Source organism: Haliaeetus leucocephalus, unplaced genomic scaffold, assembly GCF_000737465.1.
Source record: "Haliaeetus leucocephalus isolate CR32 unplaced genomic scaffold, Haliaeetus_leucocephalus-4.0 Scaffold605, whole genome shotgun sequence".
Lineage (NCBI taxonomy): Eukaryota > Metazoa > Chordata > Aves > Accipitriformes > Accipitridae > Haliaeetus > Haliaeetus leucocephalus.
The window spans coordinates 1,348,796-1,371,044 of NW_010973041.1; the positions used below are offsets into that span (position 1 = coordinate 1,348,796).

General features: G+C 39.5%; 1 protein-coding gene across 1 annotated transcript; it reads left to right on the top strand.

The window, feature by feature from the left end:
- The first annotated feature begins 17,262 nt into the window (after nucleotides 1-17,262).
- LOC104838431 (tetraspanin-3-like) lies at nucleotides 17,263-18,090 on the top strand. The gene has a single exon (XM_010578169.1). It carries the CDS (start codon nucleotides 17,263-17,265, stop codon nucleotides 18,088-18,090), a length of 828 nt encoding a protein of 275 aa, XP_010576471.1.
- Nucleotides 18,091-22,249: the final 4,159 nt, after the last annotated feature.

Below are 22,249 nucleotides of genomic sequence, written 5' to 3' on the forward strand. Positions count from 1 at the left end.
CAGATGTACGCATACCCCCTCCCTGCACAGACTGTGGGTGTCACAAACTGCTCCCAAGTTGTGTGGGTCCCCTGAGGTGCTCACCAAGGGTGGCCTGTGGGAGCACCCCTACCCTGGGTGTATGCAAGTTTGGTCTATAACTTCAATGTAGACCTCCAGGAATACTTTTTGGAGGCATCGACTCCGGGTACATAGGATTAAAATAACAATTAAGGTGCTCCCACTCCCATTGTATGCAATACTGAACATGTGAGACTTTGTTTTTAAAAACTAGAGACCTTGTTTTTAAAAGCTGGGCTGTCACAACTCTTTTACTTGTGGATGGCCCCTTCATGTGTTTCTGCGCTGTGTATTGTACAGTGGGGACAGATTAGATTAGATCCTTGAAGCTGTGCAGTTTGGTACCAATATCACTGAGGCAAGCAAGGCTGGGAGGTCTCCACATTTGCTGTCCCCTTTCTTTGCAAAGATGTGTCTCCCACTGCAAAGTCTGGGGTGAGATTACTTAACCTCGGTGCTCACTTCAGTTTTTGCAACCCATGAATCCTTGCTCTATGCTTTTACTGAACTTTGCAAGAATGAAAAATAGAGAGAAACAAAGACAAACAAACAAACAAAAAAGGATTTTGGTTTTCTCAATTTTCCTCCCTGCTTTTTCATTTCAGGAGTAGAATTGCTTTGTCAAGGAATTACTGGAGTGTAATCATCCTAATTCCTCCTCTTTATTTAGTAAAGCAGAACGGCAGTGAGATTGGAGTGAGGAATGAGACTGTAACCTACCTGGGTTAATAACAAGCGATTCCTCTCCAATCTCTTTGTCTCCTTTCTGCTCTTTCCATGGTGTCCAGTCCTTTACCTGTTTCACTTCTTCACCCATTTTGATTAGCTGCCAAGAAAATCCTAAGCCTCAACTCAGCTGTCAGGTCAGCAACTTTAAGTGGGTGCTTGAGGCTGTCTTTTAACATACTGTGCAAGTATCATATTTTTTAGGCACCCTTCTACATTGTTAATGTGAACTGAACCTTGATTTGTGGAGTACACCTCTGGCCCACTACTTGCTTCAATTGTGAGGAAGTATTTCTTGGTTTAGTGTACAATTTCATTGTACAATTTATAAGGTTAATCTGCACAGTAAATTCACACACTGAATCCCCCTTTGTGAAAGGGTAAAAGGATCTTAAGAAAAATAAAACTAGAAAACAAAATGGTAGGAAAAAACCACACTTCACAGAAGAATATTATTTTTCCTCCAAAAGAAGTTTTCGAAAACCTATGCACAATTTCTGGAAAGGAGTGATAGCATATTTTTATATTAATACTGCATTAATATTATATAAGTACATTTTAGTGTATGTAAGTAGAGTTAAATATGAAATACAGTATGTCTGCTTTTGTCCTGCCTGTGAATCACTATTCTGTTTTGCAAGGTGACATCAATAACAAATGATGTACAAACAATAACACATTAATTTGAAAATGTGAATTCAGGCAGATGCTCCCAGCATAAGGCAAATGAATGTGAAGGGCTCCACCATTTGTGGTACAGGTTTTATTCATCATTTGATACAGTGAACATCAGTGAACATGTGGTGAGCAGACCACCATCAGGTTTGCTTCAGAGAGAAAATCTGGGGTGTCTTTTGGTACAAAATATAAAGTTTCACCAAAGCTTTCAATTGAAAGAATTCAGACAGTTAAAGGGAGAAGATATCACGGCTTGACAGAAGTAAAAGTTACTCACAAACGAATGTACTCTAAGTATCAATCAGATTAAATTATGACTAAGCAAAATCTGCTTAAGGTCTGTGTTTGTATCTCTTTTGCCGTTTTGTGAGTGAAAGAAGCTGTGTTTCCATTGAGCATTGTAGAGAGATGAAATCAGAGAACTTCATTCTGTGGTTCATCTGTCACATAGCACATAAGCAGACCTAGCAATGCCTAGATAAAGTGCAGGTCACAATCATGTTGAAAACTATTCAATTTTAATGTTTTCCCCAAGCAATCTGAGACACACTTCATGATTTAAGCAAAAATCTCCAAAAGACCTGCAAAGGTGCAAAAGCACTGTGATACATCACAGTTGAATCTGAAAGTCTAACAAATATTGCTTAAATATGAAATTTTTGACATTTCTACATAGCATTTATCCAGTTTGCTGAGGTCTAGTGACCACAGTTTAATTTTGGAAGCAGCAGATCAAATTTTGAGGAGACTATTAAATTCTTTGTAAGACTCAAAATGATACTGTCCTTGATAGAAATTGTGAAAGTATTTTGAACAGAAATGCATGAAGCACTTGATAGTAACAATTCATTCTGCATTGGCTGTACACAAAATGCACCAGCATGTGCCTTTGGTGTTACGAGATATTCTGGTGTGACACACTGTCAGCCACCAGTCTGACAGAAGTAGGGAAAAGGATTTAAACTCTGTTTTTCATTGCCAAACTCCTCCAGTAATGACAACCGACTGTCTCTTGGCTGCAGATTTACTCTCTGAGCTGCGTGCACCGCTCTCTGCTTAGCTCACATTAAGAATTTGTGCCTCATTTGCATTAAAGATCCATTCCTTAATAGCTTTTTGAGGAGGTAATGAATGAGTAAAAAGTGTTGTAAATAAAGTTGGTCAATTTATTGTGCTGTGGTTGAAATATTTTTCCAGGTCCACTTGTAAATGCTGCAGCTTCAGAGGTCTCTGCTGCAGCTCCTGGGCAAATAGATGTCCATTAATTAATATTTGCATGCTGTATCTCAGGTTACATGTGAGGACTGAACAATAGGAAGAAAACAAAGTCATGTCTGATCAGACTTAATGGCTAGTACAGCCTAGTTACATGGCAGTTACATCATACAAAGCATTATTCTGTTTTAAGTTATGTGAAATTGCCATTAATTTATATATATTCATTATAAATCTGAGAATAACAGCACAGCTCAGCTGTTCTCTAATACAGTATGTCTTCAGACCACAGACAAATGCTATAAGTTAATCAATTTTGGTATGTGGTTCCTGATATTTTGTGTGTTCTGAACTCAGAGAGATAAGGTATTGACACTGGTCAGTACATTGTCATTAGAGGGGATTTGGTACAGTGCCTAGATAATTATTCTTCAGAATATTTCTGGGGATGTTCCCATGCACAGGCTGCAGGACCGAGGGGTGGCTGTAGGTGAAAGCTGGAGATGTGAAGTTGGGAATGATCTCAGATACACTGACTGGGTCAGTCTCAAGTTTCTCCCTTCACAAGATAAAGTTGGAGATATCTCTTCCCTCTCCAGTCGGAAATTTAACTTCACTTACATAATTAAATAAAGCTAAGCTTGCCAGGTCTAGGGTTGGAAGCACTGGTGGCTTCATTTTGTGCTGTACTAGGGCAGCACCCAGACAGACGGGTGGTCTGAGGGGGTCGCAGCGCTCAGGCTATTGCTCCAAGAGCTGTGCTCCAGTGCCCTAATTTGGCCAGCCTGTCAAGTGTGCAGGAGGCTGGTAAGAGGCAGTGAAGGCAAAGTGTTGTTGCTCAGATGACTTGAGGAAAAGGTGGATGACTTAGAAGCAGTAACTGAGCACAGTCATAGAGAAAAGGAGAGTTAAATCATTCCCTGTTTTAGCACTGTGATCTCTGTTTGCATCTCTGAAACGTCCCTGCTGGTCTCAGTGATATACCTGATTTTTCATTATATTTTATCCTTGTGCTTTCTCAATTTGCTTTTCATTAAAGTCCCTAACCTGAAAGGTAAAAATAATCTCAGATTTATAGGTAGCTGAGCATGGTCTTTAAAATGCTTTCATTACTCAAAGTGACCTGAATTTATAGCTTGCTCAAACCCTAATGCCACTTTTCCTGAGATTTTCTGTTTTTTAAGTCCTTCATCTTGGATTTAATTTGGAGAGGCAATCTGTATGACAGAAGAATACTGACTCTTCCTCCTCATGAAGGAGTGTGGTGGGAGGTGTGTGACTGGCCCAATTCTCCCAGAGGGAACCGGAGGGGGTCTGTGGGATCTGTGGACAGGGTAAATGTGGTGGTGGTAATTCAGAGAGATTTAGTGTTAGACTCTTGAAGTAAAATTTGCCTCTTGCTTGCAGGGTACCAATGCTTTCCTACAGCAGTTATGGCTAATGATAATGCCTGCAAAACTCCTGCTCATGATACAGTTAGAAGAGCGAAAGACATACTCCACAGAAAATAACACTTCTCCCTTCTGCCTTCAAAAGCCAGATGTGGCTGGTGAAGGCAATGCAGAGTTCCTAGTAAGAATGAATTGAGGGTCCCAAACAACTATATAGGAAACATACAAAAGAGCATGAGAACAAGGATCTCTGGCTCTGCATTGGTGTGGGGTATGAAACTAACAGATGTGAAGATGTAGGTAGCTGTCTTTCATCTTAGACATATGAGTGGCTTTTCTAAAAAAAAGCCATTAGAGGTTACGATATCCAGAAAGACATAAATCAAATCAGGAAAAAAACCCATGGCATATTTTAAAGAAAATCTAGTTCATAAAATATGAAACTACCACATACTCTTGCAAGTGATGGCCAAGTGTAATTTGGGATAAAATCTCTTCTGAAAGTGGCCTGTTCTTATGACTGGCTTTAGCTACAAATATTCAACAACTATGGGTTTCTTTTATTACTTGTGTAGCCAAATGTCTATGGGTTTACAAAAAGCTACCTCTGGATGAAGAAGATGTGACTCAGCCTAAATCCTGCACACAATCACAACCCTCTTGGTGTGAGGCCTGGCATGTAAAGGATGCAGGCTCCTTGAAAAAAACTCTGGTTATTTGTATTTAGTTACATAGCAATATTTGTTCATTTGTGTCTCAGCAGGACCAAAATCCCAAGGGATTGTGCCTTTGCTGATGCTCTTTGTAGCCATTATGTTTGTTATCCAAACTAAGCTTACTGGTGAGGACAGCAGAGCCATTGTTACTCCCATATTTATGCTTCCTTTGAAGGGGAATCAGAGCATTTGTGCAGACACGTACCTGATGTCCAGGACTCTGATGTTCACCTGAAAAGTCAAGTGAGAGAAAACCCCGTTGAGCACGGTGCCATGCAACTGGAGAAGAAATACCTGACATGAAAATATACAGTTAAAAGGCATACAAATAAAGTTTGGAAGGGGAATATTGCCAAAGATGGTAAGAGACCAGCCTTTTTTTGTTTGCCTGCCTTAATCTACATGACATCATCAACAGAGTGACCTAGTTCTTACCATTAGTGTTTATGAAAATCTCAGAGCAGCTCAAATGACACCAAGGGGTCTTGCTTGTAGTTTGTCATTCCTGAAGTTTTGTGCTTACACTCAAGTTTTGCAGATAATCTTCCCTTAATATGTACTTGCATTTCTTCAGCATCCATTCTCTTATTTGGGTTACGGAGCTCCAACCCACTTTCCCACTTCATATTACCCTGCAAGACATTACAAGGAGTGACATACTTGACTCTTATTTACACATGCTGCTTGATCAACAGATCACCTTGTGCCAGTACTTTCCTGGGATTAGTTATCTAAAGAATTAGGTACATGTTTAAAAAAATATCTTTAACTTAAAACCAGTCACTCTCTCTTTAAAAGTATTTGATTTATTATGTGACAGGTCCTGGTGCATTTAGTAAATATTTAAAAGGTCAGAGAACAACAAAACTTCCATTCTTTTTCTTTTTCTCTCACTTTGATAACACTGTGCTTGGAGTGGACTGTGTGATATCATTTCCTGTTTCCTTTATATGCATCTTTTCCTTTTTCTGTCATCCAAAAATAATTTCAAAAAATTCTAGAGAAGGCGACCACAAATTTAGGAAGACTGCTAACGATGGATACTCTGGATTGCCTATTGTTACTTGATTACATATTATAATCAAGTAATTACATACTCATATTATACTGTTTTTAGTGTATGCTTGGTGATCTACAGATAATGGAAAAGAAAATAGAAAAAAAACCCCAAAAGATGATTCCTAGCCAAAGACCATGCAATCTAAGCTAATGTACTGGCCAGAAGTATTTTTAATTTATGTATTTTTAAAGTGGTTAAATTTCAAGTTAATGGTTCCTTTAATTTACAACCACCCATATTACAAAGCAAATCTTACTAAAGATGTCAATATTTGCAGCTATTCAAATTCAAGTAAAATTCAGTCTAAGCAGACTGCATAGATATGAGTTTATTCTTTCATTTGAGAAAGAGTGAAAATTAAATACAAAAGCAGCACCTCTCTCCACCTGCTAATCTATTCACAAAAATATTATCTACTACATGAATATTCATTTCTTACATCCCCGTTGATAAACTAATGTTCAGGCTTTTAGCCTCTTTCATGCATTTTCCAGCTCTGTCAGTGTGGGTCATTTAGTAGGTTAGTATCTAAAACGGCAATACATATATATTAAAATTACAGATTTTAAATTTACCTGATGTGAGGTGATTTAAATAAACATGTGCAAGGTAGGTCTTGTTTTTCTCATAGGATCTTATCCAACTCTAGCAATTAAATGGTGTTTCTTGTTACTTCACTTTCTTTATAACCAAGATCAGAACCAGCTCTTTTGTATTATATAGCAAGGCTCTGGAAAGCTCCTTCCCCTTTCCTTCAGGCTTTATGGTGGAGTTATGCAGTCAACTGCATTGATAAATGAGATTTAGGATTTTCTCTTTCTTGCGTAGAAGACCACTGGGAAGAGAACTCCTCTAATACTGGTTTGCCCAGCAGGATTATTGGGCATGAAAAGTAAATTCTAACTCATTAGTGTGTGTAACAGCTAGTTCTTTCATGCACATAGTTTGCAAGGAAGGTTTATGAGTTTGTTTGTACACATCTGTTTAATATACATGTTTCTGTCTACAGAGAGATCAGAGAGCATTCAAAACTTTCAGGTGCATTTCCCTTAAAAATAAGGGCAATTCAGTCAAGTGCTGGAACCATCATCTCCATTCTTAAAGCATGTAGGAAGTTTTGCAGAAGTTGAGGCAGGATGTGATCTGTGTCAGAAGAGGGAAACTTGCATAGAAATCTCAATTTTCCCCTTAAAATTATGGAGATTTTAATGTCTTTTTTTCAGTAACAGTGTACTCTCTGTTCTGATTTTTGGAAAATCTGATTTCATTTTGGTTCAGTAAAAAAAATTAATCAAGATACCTTGAAATTCTCCATGGAGACACTGTTGCAGAAAACTGTTCCGGTCCTTTAAACATGTTATTCTGAATTATATCATGATACAGAAAGCACTTTAAAAATGTCCTTGAAATCAAAGGCCATTCCTAAATGAAAGTCTGTCAGTAAAATAAGTTCAAAATAAACTTTTTAGATATCCCTGGAGTTTCCCTGAAATGTTAAAAAATTCTGGCAGAAAAAGATATGAAAAAACATTTTGCTTTTTTTCTGAAACCTGGCAATTCCAGATTTTGATTTCTAGTCGTAGTTTAAACTCATTAAAATATTTACTTGCTAGGCTAGGAAAATTCTTTATATTCATTATGTTTATTAAGTGATGGTTTTCAAATTTTATTTTTCAAACAGAAGTTCTTCTATAGGGCTAGGGATCTTAACATGGACCCTTCTCTGCTGAATCTGAAATATCTGGTAGGATTCCAGTTTACTTTGACTTTTCACCTTCATGTTTTTCTGCAATCTGCTTTCCCAGAAGCACTTGTCAGTATGAGGACATGACTGAAAAAAAGAGTAAGTCTGCTTTAATGCGCTGGTTTTGGCTGCTTGTTTATCTCTGTGTCGTGAGGTGCTTGTTCGTGTTTCTCTCTGGGTGCAGGCTTTTTCATTTATCAAAGCTCATTTTATTGCCTTCTGTTCCTGCTGCTTTCATCACTATGGCAGCTGAATGTTTCGTTCAATTGAGTTCTACTCTTTACTGCTACCTGCAAATTTGTCCGGAGGAGCACTGTGAAACAAAGGCATGGATTACAATATCTGAGATCTACTTGTTTGTAAGAAAAGTATATTTTTATAAACAGTTTAACTACTAGCCAGTAGCAAACGTTTCAGCGTTACTTCATTAAAGAAGAATATTAAAACACAATGACTCTAAACCCACAATTGCTACGGTTGTGGAAGATGACTTGTACAATATTGAAAATATTTTTAATTAAACAGAATGCACTGCTGCCTGGGAAATTGTGTAAGTATTTATTACAAATACAGCAAGTTAATTAGCTGAAGGGAACCAATGCAAACATAGACAGTGTGCATGTTTAGTAGGATTTACATTTATTCCAGGGTTTATAAATGTACGGAAACACTGTGGCTTTCAGCAGCGTTTGTTACCATGCCAGTCAGGGCGATGGGCTGTCATCATTCTAGTGTGATTTTTCAGTATTTTTAAGTCTTATCAAAAGCATTTGTCAAAGTGGCATTTATTGATAAAGACAAGTTGAGCAATGCTACATTTTTATGTTAAAATGAATGGGGCTGCCACTTGGCAAAACCCATGCAAACAGCCAGAGCAGAGAAAGCCTTGAATATTTGAATGGGAGGAGCTTTGTTCCTATTAGGGCTGCAATGGACACAAAGGACTTCAGTTCCCATTTCCCTCGCAGCATGTCCTGTTTTCCTCCTGGCATTTCGCACAACCTTTGTCTGTGCACAGGGAAAGGGAAGATGCTGAGAGTGCAGTCTGTGCCAAAGTAAATCCAGGAAGGCCCGCGGTTTAAGCTGTCGCCTCTTCCCTCCTCCACGTTGCAGAAATTCCTTGGTTGCAGAAGCTGCTTGTCAGTCAGCTCCACTCCCTTTGAATTCCATTTTTTCTGGAAACTGGAGCTCTTATCGGGTGTCTGAAATAGCTTTCTTATGTATTCCACTCGGTGACAGGCCTGTAAATATAAATTTGTTTCTAAAGTGAACGTAGTGCTGGAGAAATATGTCAGCGTGGCACGTGAAGAAACTGCAGCTGCCCTGGTCACCTCCACTGTTGGTGTAGCCCTGATGGCATGGTTAGGGCATTTGTCTTGCTCCATATGTCCTGCCTCCCTCCACGCCTCTGCGGACTGCTGTGAAATGGGGACCAACTTCCTGACTGCTTGCATTTGTGTGTGGGGAGGCCCAACTGGCTTCCAGCAATGTAAAATTGTAGTGGCCACATCATTTTGAATGCCCTGACCCACGCATTCGGGACTCCAGACCAGTGCAGACACCTGGGGAAGGTTCTCTGCCTCAAATTTCACATTAATGCTGAAATTCACACAATGGGAATACATGAGAAAGATTTTTTGCCTATCTATTTTGCCTGACCAACTATCCAAAATGGCTATTCAATTCCCCAAAGTAATGGATTTCTGCTTCTGTTGCTTCTTATGCCTGTGCCACTCCAAGATTTCTCCAATGCCCCATCTGTGAATGTATATTGAGGGAGAAGTGTGTACAAGCATTTGCAAGGTTACCCCACTATTGGCATGAAATATGGGTCCCCCTCCTTGTCCGAATCACATGGGCGCTGCATCACACTGAGTTCAGTGAGCGGGTGGTGCTGAGGAATGAGAATTTAGGTAAAACCTAATTGCTTTATTTGTGATGAAAGCTCATGGTAGCCCTGAATAATCTGGCATTTTGTTCTCTGCAAAAGCAAGACCAAAATTACCTCTGAGAATATGGAGCTATTTTCTGTTCAGTCCTGAGTGGTTGTGCTCACAGTGTCAATGAGGAAAACAGAAATTATACTTTTGCTACAGACAGCCATCAAATAAATTTTGGAAGTAGATTAAAGAAGAAAATGTTGGATAATGCTTTTTTTTTTTTTTTTTGAGTATTTTTGGTAGGGTTTATCCTGATTCAGCAACTATGCTCTTCATCACTGTCTGTTTCACTGGTAGCAACATTTAATGGAATTTGTATAAACCTACTCACTTTGATATTCCTCCAAATCCTTTTCTCCCTGTTGATCCCTCAGCTCCACATTGAGTCTCCGATTTTTATCTGACTGCTGAAAATGGGAACACTCATAGTTCCTCTGTATATTGGCATAGATCCTCATGCTGGAGCCTGCAGTCAGTCAGGACCATAATCTGTACTGTGCAAAAGGTGCCCCAAATTGTGCTGTGGGCAAGAAAGCACCATCTCCCACCTCACCTACTTCTAACAGTGCCTCTTGGGCTTTCTCATGCTGTGCATGTCCCAGAGACCAGTTCTGCTGGAAGGTGCTGAACAAGGCACTTACTTACTTAGATTACAATAACCACACATGTCAAGGTGCTGTGGGAGAAAGTAAAATGCTTCTGGAGTGCCGGGATATTTTTGATAGTCCTAGCTAGACTTCAACATTATGGGAACCTCACTGCGGTTTGTGAAAAGGCCTCTGATGCCCAGCAGCTGGGCTTGAAAATTGAGTTTTGGTGAGTACACTAAACTCTGAAATAAAAGAAAGCGACTCCTACCAAGGCAAAGCCAGGTTGTGTTACTTGTCATTGAGTCTGGAAGTTAGCAGAGACACCTTTCCTGGTAGTGGAATGCATTCACGTTTTCTCCCTTAAATGTGTTGTTACATTCCATGTTCAAATACATTTTCATTTGTTTGCTTTTGTTTTACATTTAGATGCTTCTATGAGTTTAAACCTAATAGACTCTTTCCATGTCAGTGACAGTATCTATATTTAAAAGCAAAATACCTCTTGAAAGCAATTGTTTGGTGAAGAGACTGTAGATAGAAATAGAGTACAGAAATAAACTGCAAATATCTTTTTTTTATTCCTTTTTTTCCCCCCTTTTTTCTCTAAAAAGCTGCATTTCATCTGAATGGAAATGCATAAAAATCCTATTAAAATTGGTTCCACTTTTTTGAAATGTGCTGTAAGACTAATTCTGACAAAGTTGATACTTTATATGCTCCTATCATGACTTAAGAAAGATAATAAAAATATGTTTTCTACTATAGTTGCTATAAAACCTGGTATGAGATGAACATTACATTTGATATACATATACTTAGTACTATTCCAGTAAAAAGAGAAAGGGACTCTGTCAAATACTCCTTTTACTTCCAGTTGGCTAAATTTTCAGCTGCCTTGTAGGCTGACAACATTCTTTGCTAATATCTTTTCTGGTGGAAAAGCTGAACTTTTAATCATTTGTCAGATTAACCCAAAATGAATGTTTTCATTGATTTTTTTTTTTACCCAGTCAATGAGCTGAAAAAGGAATCAGTTATTCACCAGAAGAACCTACACCCTGCCAGCCATCATCTTTGCAGATGAGTTCATGAAGCATGAGCTGTACAAACCTCATTTTTTCAGGTGAGCTCGCATTACAGGTCTGAAGATGTCTCTGGTTAGACCAAATATTTCAGAAGTAATCCCACCCTCCTCAAATCATTACTGCTACAATGTCTTTTTTTTTTTTTACCTCCTAAGTCGGTGCTCAAGTGAACCTTTAATCAAGAATTTTTTGCTTGCGATCATGCTGGATGTCTCTGCTTCAGCTTAGTTTTGAGTAGCTAGTTACAGGAAACCATAACACTCGGAAAAAATACATCTCTGCTGCAGTGGCCTCAAGAACAAACTGACATTGATTTACATTGTAAGATCAACAGTGGGGTGCAGGTTTCCATATTGTAGTAAATCCTGATGACTTAAGGCTGAAGTTTATGGAGCTCGAAGACCATTAAAAGGCCTACATCCTCTGGGAAACAAAGTAGCCAAAGGCAGCACTTGCAAAAGCACCTCAGTAATTTAGGACCTTGAGATTGACTGATTTAAGGATTTATCACAAAATTAATTTGAAAGATTTGTCTTGGATGCTGTATATAGATTTTATAGTATCAATATGAAACAAAGATTTCAAAATTTTTATTCACAAATGGCTGCTTTATGGCTGTACAACTAGATTCACTTATATTGTTGGGCAAAAGGGTCACAAGTAGAAAGCTCATGCATATCACCTACAGCACTGCTTTAGGTGTGAAACTGAGGTTTCACAGGCGATGCTGTGCAGAATGCTGGCCCAGCAGGGGTCCAGTCCAGTTTTGCATGAAAGGCTTTTCTTGAGGAAAAAGCATCCTACAAGGATTCCTTTTTCTGAGGAGACCCAGCAGAAAAGAAACTTTATTCATGGGAAGTTCTGACAAGTGTAAGCTTCTGGTCAGGTCTTTACACAGTTTACTAACTTCCAGGTAATGTATTCAGATACTTCTGACTTCCTCCCTAAAAAGAAATCTGTTAGTTATTTTCATTTGTTAATGATTAAAGGGCCTCTATTTCATATTAAAAGTCTTTCTATAACTTCACAAAGTGCCCAACAGTCTTGCATATGGTTTGAAACACAAATGAGAACACTGCATTCACATGAAAAAATACTGCAGCTAGTGATGGTTGAAAACAATGAAAAAAGAAAGTCACAAAACACTTTAAATGTCAAGGTGACTTGAATTTCACAGTGTTCTGTCCTTTCTTCATTTTTTGAAGTTTTTACAAAGCACCTTTTCCTCCAACCTGTTTTTATTACCAACTGCAATAAAACGAAGGCTATCAAAAGAACAGAAGTTTCCTTTTCATTTTAATTTCTTTTTTCTTTTGCCATTCTGTGTCTTTTAAAATCTTCTCCAACTTCTGAAATTCCAAAGTGATGGAAATACAGAAAGTGCCTTTTTTTTTTTCTTTTTTTTTTTCCCTCTGATAGTCTGTATTCAACTCAGTCCCAAGATATTTTATATCAATTCCAGACTGGCAAATAAAAATAGGAGGCAAAAAATAAAATTTAACAACAACAGAAGTTTTGGTCTTTTTCTTGTGTTCAATTCATAAAAGGAAAGAAAGAGGGAAATACATGAAAACACCAAACTTTTGACATTTATTTTTCAATGGGTTCAATACCAATGAAAACCTAGAACATTAAAACCAAAACTAAATAAAAGCCCTGAAAGATTTGGTGTGGTTCTTCAATTACAAAAAAGGCCATTTTTGGTCAGGCAAACAGAGCCAAGGGTAAACATCTGACTGTCTTTAGTTGAAACACCTGCACAATGGTAAATCAGTTCCTGTGGAGAGTACACTTTCTCTATGAATAGGAGCTGGCAATCATATCTCTGCTGCTTGCTTCAAGCTTTCCATGAGAGGTATTAGTCTTATCCAAGGCAACAGCATCTGACCTTGGTTACTACGGCAACCAGTTGTGCGTGGCAGGATCTGGGTCCAACCAGGCTTGTTCATCTTTTTTGCATTTGGGCTCTCAGAGTGCTCTTCCAATATGACATGTCTTGTAAGACAATGTTTTCCATTCCCAAAGAGCCAATATACTTAGCAGCTTTCAGTTTTTTAAAAAATAGCTTTCCGCTTGGTACCCAGTCCTTCTGCTGTGTGGTGTTTTGACTACCCATCATAGCTTGAATGATCTGATTGAGAAGAATAACAGTGTGTGTGTCGTCCCTGTCCCCCCCCAATCTTACTATTTGCTGTCACTTTACAGGCAGTCAGGGCTTTTCTTGGAAACCGGAAAAATTTTGTATGAAGTCCTTTCAGCTTGGGAAAGATATATTGCCAGGGCCAACAAACAGGGTCAGAATGAGTGAAGGGAGGAGTGATACCAATGATACCTATTTACCAGTTTTTCTGGATCTGCCAGCCCTGCTGGGTCACACACCAGTTTCTACCTACTGAAGGGGTCAGGAGGGTGGGGGGAAGCTTAATGTAAAAGCTGGAAGAAGTTGATAAAAACCTGTGTTTTAGTAAGGTTTTAGAGTCATATCCTATGCTATGTGTGTGCTTTAGTCTAACAAGACCTTTAAAAAATGTTCTAAGCTCTCAAGCCAAACCACTTCCAGAGTGCTTTAACTTCACCTACAAGGTCCAGCTACAGTAGATTCATGTGTGGATGGGTTACAGGCTAAATGCCTGCTGTGCTTCTGAGGCAGCTTTAGGGCTCTTCTGTGCCACTGTGATAATGAATGCAGTGGTTGAAGGTCTGGCTTTGAGATCTTGTTGCATTTTATGTGAGGTTTGTGTTAAACTTAGAGGATGGGCTGTTTAACTGTGCCCTGATCCCATGGTCATCTTTTCATTCCTTCTTGTTCACACAAGCCTGAATGGACTAGCTGGCCATCTTGATTTGAATTGTTGTCCATTACAGCAAGAGCTCAGATGCGCTCCCTGATCAATCTGTATGATGGCCCATGTCACTTAAAATAAGTCTAGTCATCTGCCTACGTTGTATTTGCACAACTGCAGCATTGACTTGATGGGTCTCCAGTCTCACTTCTGGACCCATGTGGAATGAACCTCTTTGACCTTCCTGGCACATCAAAGCCCTTCAATGCCAGTCATGGCTTGCTAGAACAATGTATGCAAAAAATACACATTTGGCATTTTATTAACTTGAAGGATTATACTTTCAGCAACATTCCTGAAAGTAGTTTATCCAAGATGTATTATCTGTTACACCCACATTTGAATTTCAATACTCATCAGTTCATAAGCAGAAACAACTCCAGAGAAAGCAGGGTAGCATTTATCATGTTATGCTGTTTACCACTGGAAAGAAAACAGAGGAGCATTCCTATTCTGCCTTACCTATACTCTGTCAGACCACAGTCTCTTGAAGGATACCTCCACTCATTGCTTTTTTCAATCTTTTGGCCACACATGCAGGTAAAATTACTTAGCACAAACACAATGATACTGAGGGTGCCAGTTAGGTCTTTTGGGTACTTCAGGGATCAGTTGTATGTTTTTCTTGTCCTTCTTTGTCTTGCCTGTCTTACCAGACAGCAAACATTTTGAGCAGAGGCTCTCTTTTCCTGAGTGCGTATGCATTACCTAGCATATAGTGGGCAAGGTGTTTTAGACAGCCCTGCCAATATTAATCCCCACTGCAGCAATTTCCTCTTGCATGGTGCTAAGTATGCTCCGTCCCCCCAGATGGCATTGAGCAATGAGAGCTCTTACTTGGGAACTGGCTCCCAATCAACATTTAGTGTGGTGTTTCTGATTTCCGTGACAGATAGCCACGCATGCAGGTTCTCCTGTCCACTTGTACGGCCACAGAAGGAGGAGGCTGTGTGCAGATGGCTCCCTGCTCCCGTGGGCTGGCTCACAGCTTTCTGTGCGGGGCTAAGCCAGCACGAAGGCACCAGTGGAATGGTTAGAGCCTGTTGCAGCACAAACCCCTCCACTCACAAAAGCAGCTTCACCCCCGTCTCCTCACTTTCTCTCTCACAACCATATGAAAGAAATAAAAAAACCCTCACAGTGGTTCAAAGAGTCAGATTTAAGTAAGTGGGAAGTTATTATATTTGGGGAATATTTAGAAAGATAAGAGCCCCTAGGCTTCAGTAACCATTGAAATTCCTCTGTATTCAGGGAGGGGATGGCAGTTACCCTGGCTGAAATGAGCAAGAGGTGCAGTGAAATTCTCCTCTAGGCAGTTTGAACCTTTCTAACATATTTCAGAGACTGCAGAACAAGCTAAAACTAAATAGTGTTGTAAGTAATTTCTTAATATCTCATTAAGCTCTATAAGCATGGGTGAAGGCAGAAAGGAAAAGAAGCAGGTTCATGTGCTTTTTTCACAAAGCTTGCGAACTAGCAATAAGCAGCCGTTACTCCTCACAGTATTTTCTGACACGTTTCTGATACATTTCCTCGCACTTTTCTGGTACGTTTCTTCTGCATCGTGGAAACATTAATTCAGTGTAGTTTGCCTGTGTGTATAGATGTGAGGGAGAAATCCTTTCTGTTCCCCCCCTTGTCCCTGTCCCTGATGCAGAACATAGAAATCAGAGAAAAAGGCGTTCAAGAGAGTAAGTGAATGGCAGCAAAACCCACCCAGCTGGAGGGCTGGGCGTAGCAGCAAGCTGAACAAGAGAGAGGGCAGACAGATACTCGGAGAACAGTTGCAGGAAAACACACATCCTAGAAGAGCTTTGAAAGAAGCATTGGGTTAAGATTTAACAAGTTAATCACTGCAAGTTAATTACTGTTAATGGCAAGATTAAAAATAATAAAAGCAATTTATCTCATTCCAAAATAATTAGCCTTAATGACATGTTTGTACTGCACATAGAAAGACATTTTGATGGCAATCAGCCCAGCAGCTGTGTGTGCATACCATATATAGCAGCAATAGGTCCTTGTAAAATGTCTGACAAATGTGGGATCATTGGCTTTGCTGAGACTTTTCCAGGGTTCCACAGATCTGAGCACTGACTCACTCTGATTCTCTACGCGGTCTGCAAGTGTTCATGTTTCTGAAAATAAGGATCATTTCTTTGTATTCTCCCTCATGTATGCCTGTTGTATTAGCCCTGCTCTGCACCTTGAGAAACAAAAGAGATGTTATGGGACTTCATTAGGATGGGCTTGGGATCTGCCTTCCTGATGCCTGTGGCAAGTTTTATGCAGGTTTCCCATCCTGCCTGGCTCTTCTGCATCACGTATTTGAGTAATAATGCTCTTGTGCTGGCTGATAAGTGGCATTAATTCCATTTGAGGTTGTTGTGGAGTCATTTAACTAGTGTGTAATTCAGTTTCTTTACACACAAGGAAAAGTTAATACAGATCTTACTGTTATTTGTATTCAGTCATTACAGCACTCAGTCAAATCACTGGTAATGCAAACTGAGGGGTACAAGTGTGAAATGGTAGGGAATTCTCATCCAGGTGTCCTGAGTAATTGAAGCTATCTACACAGAAATCTTGCTGAGTTAAAAAGGGCAAAATATTATTAACATCATTATGCTCCTCATAAAATCTAATGAGCGGTAAATGTACTGGGAAGGATAATGATTTTAGGTGAGTGTTACCTATGGAGATCCCTGATTGAATAGCTCTGCTTAAACTATTCCTTTGTTAATGACTATGACTTGTGCATTTGTTGCTATCTTGGCTCCTGAGGTAGGATTGACAGTTGGATTACCTCTTTCACTTGTGCAGTCTAAGTGATCTGAACTAGGGCTGCTGGCTACCACCTCGACTATTTCTCTCCGTTTAGCTCTTCAACACGTGAACGTAGTAAAGCAAGGGATGCAGCCTTTTTTCAGTTGTCCCCCTCCTTCAAAGGCAAATGTCTCAATGACAGCAGAGTAAATGACCTCTCAACAGCAAGCCTGGCATATACCCTCCTGGTGTCTGCAGGCTACACTGAACAAGCAACCGCTTGTGGTTAGCTGATGCAGGGCCTAGTCTTTGTGCTGTGTGAGTCTCACCAGTGCTGCTCCCTTGCAAGTTGTTTTGGGTGGAGATGCCATCTGCTGCACCTGGATAAGTGGGGTGGAGGCCTCTTAAATAGTGGCAGTGAGGGTTTGGGTTGCTAGGAGTGGTCAGAATGAAGAAAGTTAGAGGTATGGTAGTGCTGGTGATACTGTTGTCCTCTTTGTGGTACTCTGAGGACTCCTGGCTCAGGCTCTTTGCTCGATTTCTGCTGAACTTCCTAGGTTTCATCTTCTGGGGCACTGCTGCAGCTCTGGCCTTTGGTGGAGTTTGGTGGATCCTCATGTGCAAGGACTATGGATATTTATATCAGGAATTTTTCTTGCCTCTGCCTGGCTGTCTGGCTGTTGTAGCTGCAATTATCTTGCTACCTACTGGAGTTTTGGCTATCTCTGTTTCTGCTAAGTGTTCCCGCTATAAGCAAGGGACTCTCATGTACTTGCTGCTGGTCCTTCTTTGCCTAGAAATGTCTTTGGCAGTTCTGGCACAGATCTACTCTATTTGGATGGCTTCTGAGCTGAAAAGCTCTATAGGTTACCTTGTCTATCACTACAATGGGACACACTCCCAGGCTCCTGGCAACAGCACTATGGATGTGGTACAGAGGAAGCTGCAGTGTTGTGGGGCCCAAAACTACACAGACTGGCTAAAGGAAACAGCTGCTTCTTGGCATCTTCCAGCTGAAAAAGCTTATGTACCTGAAAGCTGCTGTAAGGAGGAGTATTTTCACTGCAGGGGTGACTTAGGCCATCTGGAGCAGTTTTTTCAGGAAGGCTGTCTAAAGAAGCTGGAAGACCAGTTGCATTTTGTCATGCTCTACATGTTTTGGTGCTGTATTGTGGTAAGTGTCTTGGAGATGTTGGCTGGTGTCAGCAATGGCATCCTCATGAGGCATCAGACTTTCCACAACCTCCGATTTCTGGAGTCCTCTAACTTCTTATAGGCCTGCAGACACTGTCAGCATTGCTGGACCTACTGCATATTTCCTTGGTTTTGTAACACTCTGCAGCTGCACTGGAAGAAAACTTTTTTTAAAAAATATTTGCATGTAAATCAAACATTGTTCATTGCTGGATTTTTTTTTTCACTAGTGTTACAATATTAGATCAGTTTTCACCCAGTTCTTGTTTGATAAGCATCCTGTGTCTTAAAAACTTCATTGCTGGAAGTCACAGCAGGGAGGGGAAGGTCTTCAGCATGTGTAAACATGAAACTACTGTCTTGAATGTGGGGGAAGCAGAGGTAGAGGTACATCTTGGTCAGGGGAGCATGTTGCAAGGTCATTATCTGAACTTTTGGAATAAGTCTTAACTGCGCTAGAATCTTGAAGAGTAATTAAAGAGCAGATTCTTTCACCTTCAAACTTGTATTTAATGCTTTATGCAAAGGGTTTTCTTTTAGAAATACTAAAGTTTAATAATTTTTTCTTTTTCTCCTTCAAACACTGGTTTAAAATCTAACATTTTTCAGAGAAAATAAATGTCAATTTTTGATGTGACATGAAGGTGCAATCTAAATGGAGAAGATATATTTAATAGCAGCAGAGTAACTAATAAAATGACATACAGTAGGCGGTGTAGTTATATCAGGAGTTGCACAGGAGCAATTCCCAAACTAAAGAAGAAGAAGGAATTCTGTCTATTCATTTATTTCATGTCAAAGCAAGGAATGAGTCAATTTTCCTTTCCTGAAAAGTTATGCGGGGTCATACACATGTTTGAATGGCAACAACAATACGCTGCTTTTTCTTAAGGTACATCTGCCTTACTCTTATGAAATCCCCTTATCCATTTTCTGTGGGTCTCACTCTAGTCTGCATGTGCTGAAATGGACTAAGTCAGTGTATGGGCTATCCAAATTCTTGTTTATGTCAGTGCTGTTGGTGTTTAGGGAGGTGCTGGTAAAGGCTCTGCTCTGTGTTGGACTGTGCAGTGTATGGTTGTACATGCTTGTACATATGTGTCTTGGAAATGCTCTCAGCCTCACTGCTGACCTGTGAGTGGGGACTAGAGCAGCTGCATCCTTTAGTAAGTGTATGTAGGGAATCTCCAGGGCCTATAAGTGCATGATGTTACAGTTTACCAAACTGGGAACAAGGAAACTGTTTGGGTCACAAAAACGACTGGACTGGGCAACTCCCCTAGCACTTGAAGAAATCATCAGCTAAATCATTGTTGCTTTAAATTTTCTACCACATGTCAGGTACTTTATGACAATTTTCAGACCCCAAATCACCAGATACTGATTTTCATGGGGGGGAAAAAAACCCCCCAAACCATCAGAGGACATAATAAGCCTGCAAGAGCTGACCTAATAACTATGTGGAAACCTAACATGAAATATACTGCAAGGCTGCTTCTTAAAAAAAAAATGAAGACCTTGATTTAGATAAAGGAAAAGCACTAATTCATTAAGAGTGGGTAATCCTTCCAAAAAAGGAATGTTCCAAAGCAAAAAAGGAAAATAGCTGTGTCTTTGAGTAAAATAATAGAAAGAAATATTTCTTTCAGTTTGCTTGACACAGGATGCATGTGGCAGTGAATAAAATTCATCTAGTTAAGTACCACAATTTGGTCTTCATGGCTTTGTGGTGCCCTCGTACATAAGTGTTTTGTGATGCAAAGTTATTGTTATGACTTTGCAAAGATGCAATGAAACTGAAGTGACATCAACTGGCCCAGGAAGAAATTGAGTTTGTTGAAGAAAGAAAGGTAGAAGAGCGGTGTGGCTGTAATGCCTTTTTACCACCTGACTTTCTTAAGGGGGATATTTATCTTGGATCACTTCTTGTCCCTTACAAGTTCCTTCACAAGTTCTGCTCCAGAATCTCTTAAAAAAGGGGAATGCCCTTTTTTTTCACTACTAAGCGGAAAGAAGTAATTTCAAGGTAGTTAAAGAGGACAATTACTAATGTGGATGTCATCATTTACTCTCCAGCCTGCTAAAAGTCCAGGTCATGCATGGCTCTCTCTACTTTTACTGTACTAAGAAATTTATAAGATAAATATGAAAGAAAACCCCAAAATATCTTCAAGTTAACTATAAGAAATTACTTTTAGGAATTATTTCCCCATCCCCCTGCATACTAGACTCTGGAAGATCAGATCTTAAACCTGGTAAAAACAAAGAGGGGAGTGTGAGGATGCATGAGACAGACCAACTACAGATGTAAATGGTTGTTAGCAGACAGTCACTAGACAAAACCATAGATTTATTACCCCTTTCTTCTTGTGTTGACTTGGGTAGTTTGATTCTGAACAGTTACTTCTGGACAGGAGTAACTTCTTTTGAAATAAAAGTGTTGTTATTTTTAAGTAACTGCAATGTATTTCTGTGTTATAAGACACATAAATCCTTGGATACTATTGCAATCTATACATTGCATGCTTCATTCTAAAGGATCTCCAGGTGTTTTTCATAATCTGTAAAAATGAAAAGTTGTATAGCCAGGCACCAGATGACTTGCAGTCAACATTTCTGAAAATTGTGGTGTTTTGGGTTTGAAGGGGAGAAAGTGATGTCTAGTGCAAAGCTAGAAATATATTCTGTGATCACTCTTTTGCAAAGTACACTGAAACCCATATATTCCATATGGGAACTGGTGATTTCACATCTTCTTGGATGCTAACAGTCAGAAAGGCAAAACTAATGCTCAAAGGCAAAAGTCATCATTGCAGCCCTTTAACAACCTGTTTCTGGCACACCTCTCTTGGACTGAACCACCAAACTTGGCAGAGAGCACTTGCTGCAACTTTACGACATGGTCATTTTGAAACTGATTGCTGCTTTCTGACTCCTTCACATTTCCAGATGGTGAACGTGTTGAAATTATACTGTTTCTTTGTTTTTCTGTGTGACTGTTGGTGTTTCTATCTGTCTTTTTCTCTCTTTCCTCCTTTCTGTCTTTTTTCCTAGAAGGATTCTTGCTTTCCCCGCCGCTTTCCCCTCCCTTTTTTCCCCCCTTATTGTGAATGATGGCTTGTTTTAACTCTGAGCAGAACATAATCCAGATTCTGGAATTATGAGTTGTCCTTCATCAAGTCTATTGTTTTTCCAGTTTAAACTCTGTATCACAAAAACAAAGTGGAAAGATCTAGGGTATGCTAGAAGGTGGCTGAAGTCTCAGTTCCTGCCTATGTCCCATAGAAACCATTAAATCACTTAAAGTTACTCTTTAATTAAAATTATGGCAGGATGTTGCAGTGTTATGCTGTGTGTTTTTTCTTAGAAATTGAGTTGGGTGACATCCACCAGCTAGAAAAGATTATGTGGAGCAGCTAAGCCTTTTTTATTGCTAAACAGGGTATTTTCTTTAGAGCAACACCAACAGTAAGGCCTTTGCCAGTATCTGGCATCTGTTACTTCAAACACAGGAAGAAATCCCATTGCGTGTGATTGTCTCTTGAGCCAAATGGCTCTTTCAAAGCAATGAAACATTTTCCGAGCACATTTCTGAGAGCCAGAGAGTTGCCAAGTTGACATTTAGTTGGTCTGAAGCATTGAAGATGAAAGATTTCATGTCATCTGTTGTTAATATTTTTAGGTGTCAGAAATCAGTTTTTATCCTGAGGGCTCCCTTTTTACTTTTTTTTTTTTTTTTTTTTTTTTTTTTAAGAAAATAACTGCATCTTCAAGAAAATAAGCATCCTGTTCTTGCCTGCTATATACTGCAAATCACTGTGGGAACATAACCTGGTTTTCTATATCTAGATGTAGTTTTACTGAAGAATTCAGATAGTTCCTACAGTGAGTTTAATTGCCTTGATGTTGCTCTGATATACCATGGAAGTTTGTTTCGTAATGAAGAGTGATGTCATCCACCTTCTCCAGTAGAGGGAAAGAGAAATATTTCATGTACTGACTTAATACCTAAGGGGATTGGCTCTAAAAGCAGCTAAGCATGTGAATAACTTGATTTTGTCAGGAAAGGTCACAGAAGTAAAACTATCCAGGAGCACACATGTATTTTCACATCTTAAAACTGGAGGAAGATGGCTGTACTTAACCGGTACAGATTTTGTATGAACCCATAGTTAAATCCATGTGGGGATACTGGAAGAGAAGGTTGCACAAACTGAACAAGTCAACACAAGGTACATCCA

Excerpts from the sequence above, each read along its gene's own strand:
- LOC104838431 (XM_010578169.1), top strand. The coding sequence starts at position 17,263 with ATGAAGAAAGTTAGAGGTATGGTAGTGCTGGTGATACTGTTGTCCTCT.